The sequence below is a fragment of the Corylus avellana genome, chromosome ca1 (assembly GCF_901000735.1).
Source record: "Corylus avellana chromosome ca1, CavTom2PMs-1.0".
NCBI classification, from domain to species: domain Eukaryota; kingdom Viridiplantae; phylum Streptophyta; class Magnoliopsida; order Fagales; family Betulaceae; genus Corylus; species Corylus avellana.
This window is the reverse complement of record NC_081541.1, coordinates 7,115,925-7,128,372: the sequence shown is the minus strand read 5'-3', so window position 1 is coordinate 7,128,372 and position 12,448 is coordinate 7,115,925. Positions and strand designations below refer to the sequence as shown.

General features: G+C 35.4%; 2 protein-coding genes and 1 pseudogene across 2 annotated transcripts; all 3 read left to right on the top strand.

Moving 5' to 3' along the window:
* Positions 1-3,344: 3,344 nt before the first annotated feature.
* LOC132167659 (PR5-like receptor kinase) lies at positions 3,345-4,612 on the top strand. Its single transcript, XM_059578672.1, has one exon. The coding sequence runs from the start codon at positions 3,365-3,367 to the stop codon at positions 4,487-4,489; it is 1,125 nt and encodes a 374-aa protein (XP_059434655.1). The 5' UTR covers positions 3,345-3,364; the 3' UTR covers positions 4,490-4,612.
* A 429-nt stretch (positions 4,613-5,041) lies between these two features.
* On the top strand, positions 5,042-6,963 carry LOC132172753 (auxin-induced in root cultures protein 12-like; annotated as a pseudogene).
* A 1,015-nt stretch (positions 6,964-7,978) lies between these two features.
* Positions 7,979-9,052, top strand: LOC132172671 (PR5-like receptor kinase). The gene is made up of 2 exons (XM_059584250.1): positions 7,979-8,358; positions 8,686-9,052. The coding sequence occupies exons 1-2, from the start codon at positions 7,979-7,981 to the stop codon at positions 9,050-9,052; spliced, it is 747 nt and encodes a 248-aa protein (XP_059440233.1).
* The last annotated feature ends 3,396 nt before the right edge of the window (positions 9,053-12,448 follow it).

The following is a 12,448-nucleotide window of genomic DNA, read 5'->3' as shown; positions in this document are numbered from 1 at the left end:
GTGTTATATAGTGAAGAAATAAGGAAAGAGTCTATTCAAACACATTATTTCAATTTAGAGCGACAAGTCATTGGTGGCGTTCTTTGTTTTTGCTGGTGAATTGGGAATTCTGGTATGGCTTCTGTCTTTCTGTTCGTTTTCTTTGTTCTCTCATATCTCCTGCTGCTTAACTCCGCTGAAGAAGCAGTGAAATACACCCAAAAATGTCCACCCTTACGCTGTGGACATCTGGGCCAGATTCACTTCCCATTTACCAATCAGTCAAAGCCAGAATGCGGTGTTTTCAAAGTAGATTGTCAAGATAAGCATTCGACGATCCAACTGGAGGACCGTGGAAGAGAATATGAAGTTATAAGCCTCTCTCTGGATAACACCATATATATCAATGACACACAGCTTGGGGAGCACTTCAAATCCAAAAGATGCGAATCCTTGACCAATTTGACTTTTCCCAGCTCTTCGTTCATCTCTTTTGAATTTTCCCCCAAGCAGACCTTTTTCAAATGCAAACACACCCTCGATATTTCTCCCCCTTCAGGTTTTAAAAATATGAGCTGCAATGGCTATAATATCTACTATAGTAATTCAAGCGATAGTTTTCCCAGTTCTCTCTCTGGATGTTCAATTATTCAGCTCCCAAAGAATAGAAACCTACCTCATGGTTCGTTGCCAGATGATGATAACCTGTTTGGACTTTTAAGCGGTGATTTCGAACTTCGAGTGCGTGTCTCCGATGAATGTACAAGATGTCATAACAGAGGAGGTCAATGTAAGGCACGTGACAAGAGAAAATTTTATTGTGACGGTGCAGATAAAGGTATAGAGCTAGGAATAACACAATAAATATTTGGGGATACACGCATACATTTCTTTTTTTCTTTCTAATTTACACGCATACATTCTTGAACATGCATATAAATTTCTGGCTTTTTAGGTTGTATTTATTCCTGCTAGCTAATACATGTGCTGCATGCTATTATTTCTGTTCCATGCCCCCCTAATCCACTCCTATAATTAAATTTCTGTCTTTCACCTTCACGTTGATTTATTTTGTTTTTTTAATTGATGTTTTTGTTTGTCTAATAAGTAGGAGACAATATAGGATTGAAATCTTTTAAATTTTCTAATGCAATTCTTTGAAGGAGTTCTTAAAGTTAATTAAATTATTCAAAATTGTGTAATGCTATTTAGATAAGCTCTTTTAGATATCTTAGGCTAATTCCATAGTGATTTTTTTTTTTTTAAATCCTGACTATTATTTAATTAAATAATCTAGATTTTATCATATCAACATTTATAACTAATATGGGATTTAATTTTTTTTTTTTAATTAAGTTATTGTATCTTACTAAATTATATACCAAGTAAAATTTTTTGAAGATAAGTATTTAAATAATTGGGCTGATGTGGCAGCGCCCACCAACCCTTAAACTTTTTTCATTTTTAATAAAAGTTTACCTAATGGCTTGTGGACATTGCCCCATCAAACCAATTGTATGTAAGTAGGATGGAAATTGAGTATCTAGCATTACCTCTTTTCTTCAAATAACGTTGTGAGTGGGGCCTCTTGTCCTAACAACTTGCTTGAGCATAGTTTTAGAAGTAATGATATAAAGTCCTCTTAAAATCCTTCAAATTATGATGTGACTTTTAAAATTATTATTGAATTTGATATAGTCATTATTGAATTTCGATCTATTGATAATTTTAAATGACACTTCACATTTGGAAGCACTCTAAAAGGACTATAGTCCTCCTTATATCATTACTCTAGTTTTAGTACAATTTTTCCAAACTCTCCTCCTTGGACATGGGATGTAAGGAATCCAAATCCCTTGTTTTAAGGACATAGTTGACTTGTCAAATTATGACTAATGTTGATTAATGGATATGATTCTTGTTTTCTTAACAAGGCGCCCATGAATACCTTTTTTAAATGCAATCGCACTCTCAATAATTCTCCCCCAACAAATTTTAAAAAGATTAGTTGCATTGACCATGATGTCTACTATAATGGTTCAAGCGATAGTTTTCCCACTTCTCTCTCTGGATGTTCAATTATTCAGCTCCCAAAGAATCCGAAGCGGTTGCCAGGTGAAGATGAGCTGTTTCAACTGGTAACCGCTGAGTTCGACCTTAAATAGTATGTGTCTGATGAATGTTACGGATGTTTTACTAGAGGAGGTCATTGTAAGCCCGACGACAAGGGGGAACTTGATTGTCTGGGTGCGGAGAAAGGTATAAACATAAGAATAACAATAATAGTTGGGGATACACATATACATTCATTCATGAAAATGCATACAAATTTCTTTTTCCTTTTACGTTGTATTTATTCCTAACACATGTGCTGCTCTATTTCTGTTCCATGCCATAATCCCCTCCTATAAAGGGATAGAGCTGATTTGGATGAGTGTCAAATTTAGATTATGAGTAAAAGTAATAACTCTGTTGCAATGAAACCCATATCAGATACATATGATCTGGTTTTGACATTTCTTTCTTACTAACCTTGTTAAGGGATTCAAAGGCTGCCAATTTAGCTGCTTCAGTTCATTCCTCATTGTTTAAACTAACATCTTTTATGTTTGTCGATCTCTTCTGTTGCAGAGAACCACACAAAGCAATTGGCGATAGGATTAGGTGAGACATCTCTTCAATCAAATTTCTTGTTGAAAAAATGTTATACACTCTCAAGTACGCACTCTTTAATGTGACAGTGAAATTATTATTAGATCTAAAATTCAATAATGACCCATATAAAATCTAGTGGTAATAAAATATGTTACGTGAGGGAGCATGCACTTAATTTATAGTGTAAGAGTTGGAATTTGTGTAGCATTTCTCTTCTTGTTGGTATTTGTTGCCATGTTCATATTCTTTGTCGATATTATTCATCTGGTCTGGTGGTGATCTATTGTATCTTCAACACATAATTACTCCTTCGAGGGTATGGCTAATTATGAAATCTTTGAAGTATTATTGCATGTAATTAATGATATAAGGTTCTCCAAACAGTTTTGGTAATGACTCCACTTTCTCCATTTTAATCGTTGTAATTAAGGATGTAGTACATATGGAATCCATTGGAAGACTTCAAGAGTTGTCAAGTATTCAAACTTCCGTGTTGCATTTTTTTCTTTTCTTTTGGACATATAGTACAAAATTTTTCATAGTTCATGATTTTCCTCCGAGTTAGGCAATCTAAACTTCTTCATTTCTTGTCTGCTGCCACTACATGAAAATGTTTACATCACACTCTTAATGGGTAGTTTGAGTTAATTAGTCTTGTTTATGCACCACATAACTTCATAATGTGTATTCTTTGATTACAGCCATTTTGTTTCCTGGAATTGGAGTTGTGATGGTTCTAATCTGCTGCTTGATCAAGAGAAACTTCTCATCCAATCAAATAATTTATTTTTGGAAAAAGAAAAGTCTAAACCATAAGACTGTCCAAGACTTTCTAAGAAATCATGGACATCTTGCTATTAAAAGATACAGTTATTCAGATATCAAGAAAATGACCAACTTCTTTAGAGATAAATTAGGCGAAGGGGGCTTTGGTGGTGTCTATAAGGGAAAGTTAAAAGATGGATGTCTTGTGGCAGTTAAGGTTTTGAAGGAATCTAGAGGTAATGGAGAGGAATTCATTAATGAGGTTGCAAGCATTAGTAGGACCTCCCATGTCAACATTGTCTGTCTTATGGGCTTTTGCTTTGAGGGTTCTAAAAGAGCCCTCATCTATGAGTTTATGCCCAACGGATCTCTAGAGAAGTTCATACATAACAAAAGTCCTTCAAAGGTTGCTCGACGATTGGAATGGGAGACATTACACAACATTGCAATTGGCATTGCTCGAGGATTAGAGTACTTACATAGAGGTTGCAGCACAAGGATCTTACATTTCGATATAAAGCCTCACAATATTCTTTTGGATGAGAACTTCAGCCCAAAGATTTCTGATTTTGGCCTTGCAAAAATATGCACAAGAGAAGAGAGTATTATATCAATGTTGGGTGCGAGAGGAACTGCGGGATATATAGCTCCAGAAGTATTTTGTAGAAATATTGGAGGGGTTTCTCACAAGGCAGATGTTTATAGCTACGGAATGATGGTTTTTGAAATTGTTGGAGGAAGAAGGAATATAGATGTTGAAATTGATCGTACTAGTGAAATATTTTTTCCGCATTGGATTTACAAGCGTCTTGAACAAAATGAAGATCTAGGACTGCAGGGCCTTATGAATGAAGACGATTACAAAAGTGCAAGGAAGATGATAATAGTCAGTTTGTGGTGCATACAGACTAACCCTTTATGTCGGCCACCAATGAGCACAGTTGTGAATATGTTAGAAGGGAGTCTTGAATCCTTACAAGTACCACCCAAACCTTACTTGTCTTCACCATCACGATCACCGGAAGATTCTTCAACAATGGTGTCAACACAGTGTGATTCTATAATGCCTTCAAATGCATCTTTTTTTTAAAAGGAAATTTTAATGTTAAGAGTAGTAATTAGCATCTTTTGTGAACTGCATCAATGATTAGCTTTTCGATGCAAATGATAATTAAAGACATTACCATTTTAGATTGCCTTAACTATGAGATGATATCTGTCGTGATAGCTTCCTTCATGAATCTATAATATTGTGAGTCATGGTAAATACGTAACAACATACCCATTATAAATTATGTTTGTGTAATAATTTAAAACTAAGAGGAAAGGCCCACTACACAATCTCAGATGTACTTCAAAGTAACCATAATCTTCTTAGTTGGTGAGACAAACACCGCAATTGACTTTTGAAACTAATTAGTTGAACTAATAGGAGCTCATTATAATTTGTAACCATTTTGCAAATTGATCTGAAAGTTCGTTATACTATATAATTAAATTTAATTAAAAAAATACTTGAATATTATAATTTTTATTACAAGTTCATATTGCTGAATATTAAAATCTTATATTATTTAAATGAATTAAGGGAAAAAAAGAAGTTTTGAAGACTATAGATTTTATTTAAAATCTTTCTGTTACATTGAACACAATGGGTAAGCGTTGTTGTACATGTGGAGGGGTGGTGGGGATCTTAGCAGTGGCTCAGCTGGTCGCACCGGGTGAGTCTCTGAACTGTAATTGGCACTAGTTCACAAACAAGGAGGTGGAGGCTTACCCCAACCGCGCCGATCTTCCGCATCTGAGCGCGTGCCTTCACTGGAGCTACAACGACGCGTCCAATTCGTCTCTGTCGATGGCCTTCGTGGCTTCGCCGGCCAAGCCCCAGGGCTGGGTGGCGTGGGCCATCAACCCCAGTGGGACCGGCATGAGTGGGTCCCAAGCGCTGCTGGCCTTCCAATCCAACGGCCTCATGACCATCCAGACCTACAACATCCGCTCCTACATTTTAAGCGAGTCGAGTGCGAAGCTGGTTTACGAGGTGTGGGACATTAGCACCGAGGACTCCAACGGGACCATCAAGATCTTCGGGAAATGGAAGCTGCCGGCGAACACGGAGAAGGTGAACCAGGTTTGGCAGGTGGGTTGGGCAGTGAGCACACAAGGCTACCCGGTGCTACACGACTTTCAGGACGAGAATCTGATGGCCAAAGGGACCCTGCAGTTGGTCAGCCAAGAGGCTACGGCTACCACCCCTGCTCCTGCACCCTCTGGCTCTGCTATTGCACCTGCCAGTGGGGCTTCAACAGTTATAGGGGGACTCGATGTGGGTCTGTTTAGTCATTCACCAATATATATATATATATATATATATATATATTTCCTAGTACATGTTTTATTATTTCAACCAAAACTAATATATTTGGGGAAAAATATAATTTAGCCTTACAAATCACTAGTCATTTACGATTTAGCCCCTCAATGTTCAAAAAGTAATAAAGTAACTCTTCAAACTACGGAAAATGAATATCTCCATTTTAAAATCCTTCTATTTCCTCAATTTAGTGTATTTTGAAGGATATTGCATTGAATGCACTACCATCATTAAAACTTTTAGACAATACTACCCTTCAAAATGCACTAAATAGAAAAAATTGAAGAATTTTGAAATGGAGAGAATCCGTTTCCCAAAACTACCAACCAGTTACAACTTGGCCACGCCGTTAGTTATCACCGTCAAATAAGATGAAAAATTCAATACGTCATCATTTTGTTTAGGTTAAATTATTAAAATGCCCTTTTGGAAAAAAAATAATAACTTTAAAAAAAAAGCCCCTAAAACGATGTCTTTTTTCTTGAAAAAAAAAAAAAAAAAAAAAAAAACCTTACACTTACCAAAACGACGTCATTTTGGTAAGTGTTTAATACCCTAAAAACAGCAACCCACGCAGGTTTTCTTCTCCACGCAGCAGCCCAACCTCCATGCGAAAGCTCAATCTCATGAATCGAATCTGTGCAGTTGCGTGAGGCAGCTGAGGGCTTTTACTACCACTATGGACAATGGCTCCTTGTGATCTCGCAATTTGTGCATATATGGTTGTATGCATGTGTATAAGCCATTTTTCATATGTAAGCACCATGAGCGAGCTGCAGATTGGATAGATGAAAACAGGGTGTTAAACAAGGGTTCTCCCCTGTAGGTCTTTTATTAGTGTCTTGTTCTTTTTCCTTTGAATTGAGGGGTTCGGTTTGCATTTTTAAGAAATTACAACACACAAGGACATGGATTCACTTGGGTTGTCCCTATTCCGACCAGATTTCATTATCACATCATTTTAGAGGGTATTCGGGTATGACCCGACTGGTTTTGGATGCCTTATGAACAAGAAATCAGTGATGGGAAGCCTTCAAAGTCAGTCTGGGTCTACTGGGGTTGGAATGGTGAAGATTACCCCCAAATTTCCTTTGTGTTTGAGTGATTCTATGGACAGTCTAGACAGGTTGGATGGAATTGAAGATGATGAAGTTGTTGGGAATGGTGATAAAACCTCTAAAACTCGCTAGGGAACTTAGTTGCCTAGTTTTTCTTGTGCATTTACATATGCTCACGTGAAGGAGGTGATGAAGAGCCCGATCTTCAGTGAAGATGAATCATCTGACAACTCGTTCTAGATTGATTTGGATCAGAGTTCATTGGGGTCTGACAATGCAAGCTATGGAGGTTGGGCTGCTACGTTGAGAAGGGAAGTGGAGAAGAAGACATGCGTGGGCTGTTGTTTTAAGGGTTTTAAATACTTACCAAAACAGCGTCGTTTTGCTAAGTGTAAAGGATTTTTTTTTTTTTCCAAACAAAATGACGTCGTTTTGGGGGCTTTTTTAAATTGATTTTTTTTGTTCCCAATAGATTTATTGAACTTTTCATCCTATTTGACGTTAATGACTAGCGGTATGGCCAAATTGTAACTAGTTGGTATTTTGGGAAGCTACTTTATTACTTTTTAAACATTGAGGGGCTAAATCGCAAATGACTAATAGTTTGAGGAGCCATTTTATATTTTTTTCTATTTTTTGCGACTTTTGATGCAGGGAATGGGAGATTCAAATTGATGATAGTAGCAATAATAGGTAATATTTACATCTTTAAGCAAATTTCTTGTGGACCTATAATAGACAATTTTTCATGGTTCATTATTTTCCTTCTTGGCAATCAAAACTTGTTCATTTCTTGTTTGGTACTGTCACTACAAGAAAATGTTTAGGATCACACTTTCAATTAGTTCGATTTAGGGTGCACATTGCAATTTCATCAACAAAAAGTGTAATTTGGTATCGTAGAAAATGAATTGTTTGAAATTACATTTTAAAAAATTGCGATTTGAAAACGCACAATTTTAAAGCCTAAACTGCGATTTTAAGGGCTAAATGCTTAACTGTGTTTTTAAAATCACATTTTTAAATCGCACTTTTTCAAATTGCGAACTCAAACGGACCTTTAGACTTGTTTACTCACCACATAACTTTTCGTAATATCTATTCCTTGATTAATACAACCACTTTATTTGCTGGAATTGGACTCGTGATGGTTGTAATACGCTTCATTTATTCTTTGAAGAAGGAAAGTTTAACCAATCAAACTATCCAAGCCTTTCTAAGGAACCAAGGACCTCTTGCTATTAGAAGATACAGTCATTCAAATATCAAGAAAATGACCAATTTCTTTAGAGATAAATTAGGCGAAGGGGGCTTTGGTGGTGTCTACAAGGGGAAGTTAGAAGATGGATGTCTTGTGGCAGTGAAGGTTTTGAAGGAATTTAGAGGTAACAGAGAGGAATTGATTAACGAGGTTGCAAGCATTAGTAGGACCTCCCATGTCAACATTGTCTCTTTTATGGGCTTTTGCTTTGAAGGCTCTAAAAGAGCTCTCATCTATGAGTTTATGTCTAACGGATCTCTCGAGAAGTTCATATATTAAAAAAGTCATACAAAGGCTAATCAACGATTGGAATGGAAAGCATTATACAGGATTGCACTTGGCGTTGCTCGAGGATTAGAGTACTTACATAAAAGTTGCAACACACGAATCTTGCATTTCGACATAAAGCCTCGTAATATTCTTTAGGATGAGAACTTTTGTCCAAAGATTTTTGATTTTGGCATTGCAAAAATATGTGCAAGAGAAGAGAGTATTATTTTAATGTTGGGTATGAGAGGGACTGCAGGATATATAGCTATTGACGTATTTTGTAGAAGTTTTGGAGGGGTCTCTCACAAATCAGATGTTTATAGCTACGGAATGATAGTCTTTGAAATGGTTGGAGGAAGAAGAAATATAGATGCTGAGATTGATTGTACTAGTGAAATATTTTTTCCACATTACATTTACAAACGTCTTCAACAAGATGAAGATCTAGGACTACGAGGCCTTATGAAAGAAGAGGATCACAAAATTGCAAGGAAGATGATAATAGCAGGTTTGTGGTGCATACAGACTGACCCATCAAGCCGGCCACCGATAAGTAGAGTTGTGAATCTATTGGAAGGGAGTCTCGAATCTTTGCAAGTACCACCCAAGCCTTTCTTGTCTTCGCCAACGAGATCGCCAAAAGATTCTTCAACAACAGTGTCACTACAGTATGATTCTATAATGCACTAAAATGCATCCTTTTCTTTTAAAGGAAATTTTAATCTTGAGTGGTAAGCTATCTTTTGTGAACTCCATCAATAATTAGCTTGTGGATGCGTATCACAGTTAAAGACTTTACCTACTTTAATTGCCTAAACTATGGGATGATATCTCCCGTGGTGACTTCCATCAAGAATGATGAATCTATAATGTTGTGAGTCATGGTAAATATGTAACAGAGTTTTTATGTAATTACCCATTAATTGTGAGTTATGTTTGTTTAATAATTTAAAACTAAGAGGAAAACCCCTCTACACAATTTCAGAGGCACTTCAAAATTAATCAGAACAATCACCACTCAGGCTTAGTTGAAGCTTAGTTGAACTACTAGGAGCTCATTACAGAGCTAGTCGATCTCAAGAAATTATAGGCAAAGCCTGAGGACTCGCTGCTCTATTAGCATCAATATTTCCAAGAACCGCCATTTTTTATGATCAATATTTCCAAAGAGCGAGGTTAGGTTGCCATGTATTTCAGAGTCAAAGGGTGGACAAGATGGGTGTTGTCTTGTCCTTATTTAGGCTATTACTGTCAGTTTCACTTACAGGGATCTTATGTGTCATTTTTATTAGTGGTGATTTGGTAACTATAGTTTTTACATAACCATCTTAGAAACACAGACAGTTAATATTACTAAACAATTAAATTTTATTAGAAAATATTTGGATAGTACAATTTGACTATAAGCCCCGACAAACTTGATGTGGCCGTGAAAATATTATCTATCTTGTTTTTATTTCGAGATGATGTAAATATTATCTATTTTGAAAAGTCATTACACATAATTTTATTAATTTGTATTTTAATTTATTATAAATTCAATATTATTTAATTGAATTAAGGAAAAAAAAACTTTTAAAAGCTATAAATTTTATTTAATAGATATTATTTTCAAAAGAAGAAAGGCTGCATTTCAGTCGGTCCACAAGGCTCGATCCCTAGTCCCCACTGAAAGTTCTATTACTCTTTTCTCATCAAATTTACATGGGGAAAGTTCAGGTATCTATTGTATTCTCGTATAGCTAATTGACGAAAAAAACAAAAAAAAAAGTTAGTAAGGATTAAATTCAAATCCTGTATAGCACTAAATCTTTTTTTTTTTTTTTCCTGCTGCGTAAAGAAACAAATAAAAGCTACTGGACGTGGAATAATTTCTCGTCTCTAGGGCTTCAAATAGATTTTATTACCATATTTATTTATCTCAATTATACTATAAATATGAGACTTTTGTATTTTAAAAATATTGAGAAATGAGAGAAAAATATAGACATTTGGACCCTTTCCTAATGGTAGATATATATATGTATGTTTCTAACACTGAATTACCCGATCTTGTCTCAATTTCTCTCTTTATTTCTCTATTTTGTTTATTTCCTATTTTGACTTTCTTCAAACTCAAGTAAGATTGTTCTACTAAGTAGAAAAATTCTCTCTCAACTTGTTTTCAAGAAAAGCAGTTTTCACAACAGTTTCGGTGAAAGTAAACTCTTTAATGAATTTTAAGATAAAGTTATAATAAAGCAAAGAGGGCTGGCATCATATACTGATTGTTCGGGGTTTTACTTACTGAGCCGTGAACTCATACGCCACTAGTAATATTGTTTAATTTTACAGCTATAGAGGCCGGAAGAGCCCGAGTATTTGCAGTACTACCCATAGGACCAAGGAGTTATAGCTTTCGAAGAAACATGGCAAGGACATTGTGTTAAGAGTTTAATCTAATAAAAAGTAATGTTTTTAATCTGAACTTTCCCTTTTTGATAAAGTATCATTTGTGTTAAGAGTCTAATCTACTAAAAGATTATGAAAAAGATTAAAATATTTTTAAAATTTTTAAATTCACTTTACTCCCTAAAGTTTCAGGAGTTTTTTAATTCGAACATCAATGTTTAAAAATGGACAATGTACCCCCTAATGTTTCAAAAAATTTCAATTCAAACCATTCGTTACTAATTTCCGTCTAATTAGACGAAAATCATTCCACGTGCGTCTCGCGTGGGATTTTGATGCCCTCTATTCCAATTTTGCCCTCATTAAAACCTATGAAATTACATAATCACCCTAAATTTCATAAGTTTTGATGAGCGTAATTACATAATTTCATAGGTTTTTATGTTGGATTTGGGTCTGTCAAGGAAGATATGGGCATTGGGTATGTCGCCGAAGAGTGGGGTTCGTTGCCGAACAGTGGGTTGGGGAGGAAGCAAAGTTGCCAAAGACTGGGGAGGATACCGGAGACTAGGGTTGGGTTGGGGAGGAAGCCAGAGCCCAGGGTTTGGGTGAAAAGCAGATGTTCGTTGTTGGCAGCTTCATCCTCTCCTTAGAATTGATTTTTTATCAGTATGTTTTAATTCAATGGTTTTTATGTTTTAAATCTTAAATCTATTTGTTTGTTTTAATTGTTTTAATACCTATTTAACCAAAAAAAAAAAAAACCAGCATTTTTAATTTGTTATCCTTTTTAAAAAAAAAAAAAAAAAAAAACTTGGCATGTTGATATACAGTCATCACTAATGACGTGGCCACTTATGCCAGATATCAAATTTTAATTGGTCCACGTGTCAGTGACGTGGACTTCCGTTAAGTCAACTAACGGTCAATGGACAGAATGACCAATTTTGTGTTTATGAAAACCACAGGTACCTCATATGATAAAAATCAAACCCTATGAGAAAAAAAAAATAAAGAAATGAAACTCTAAGGGAGTATTAGGTATTTAATCCTTAAAGAAAATCTGTTTTACATGGGTGAGGAGAGATCTTTTTCATTTTGGTTCTAGTCATTATCAAGAGTAATCACTTTGTTGAATGTTGAGAGGTTTTGAAGAGTCAGGGAAGTCAAGTAGGGCCGGCTAGACCACTAGGCGAGTGAGGCCTAGGACCCCCCGATTAATAAGGCCCCAAAAAAAAAAAAAAAAAGTTTGCGCAAATTTTTTTTTAATAATATATATATATATATATATATATATATATATATATATTTGTAATTTAAGGTTTTCATAAAAACTTAAGGCCCCAATATAATAAGTTCATAGTAAAATAAGACCAATTAATCCAGAAAAGCAAATATCCTTATACTTAAAAGAGTCTATCTTCTTATGCATCCGAAATTATTTGATATTGAAAGATCATTTTAACCCTATCTAACCACCCACTTTCTTTCCTTTCTTTTTCTCTCTCTTTTCTTCTCAATTGTCAACAGCCTCTCCTCTTATCTTCTTTTTTCTCTATCCTTAGTTTCACTCAAAACAGAACATGATGGAGAGAGAGAGGCTAGGCGAGAGAGAGAAACATGTATATCAATGAGGTAAGGAATCATAATTTTTTTTTTTTTGTAATGTTTATTTCTGTGCTTGGTTTTTCTTGT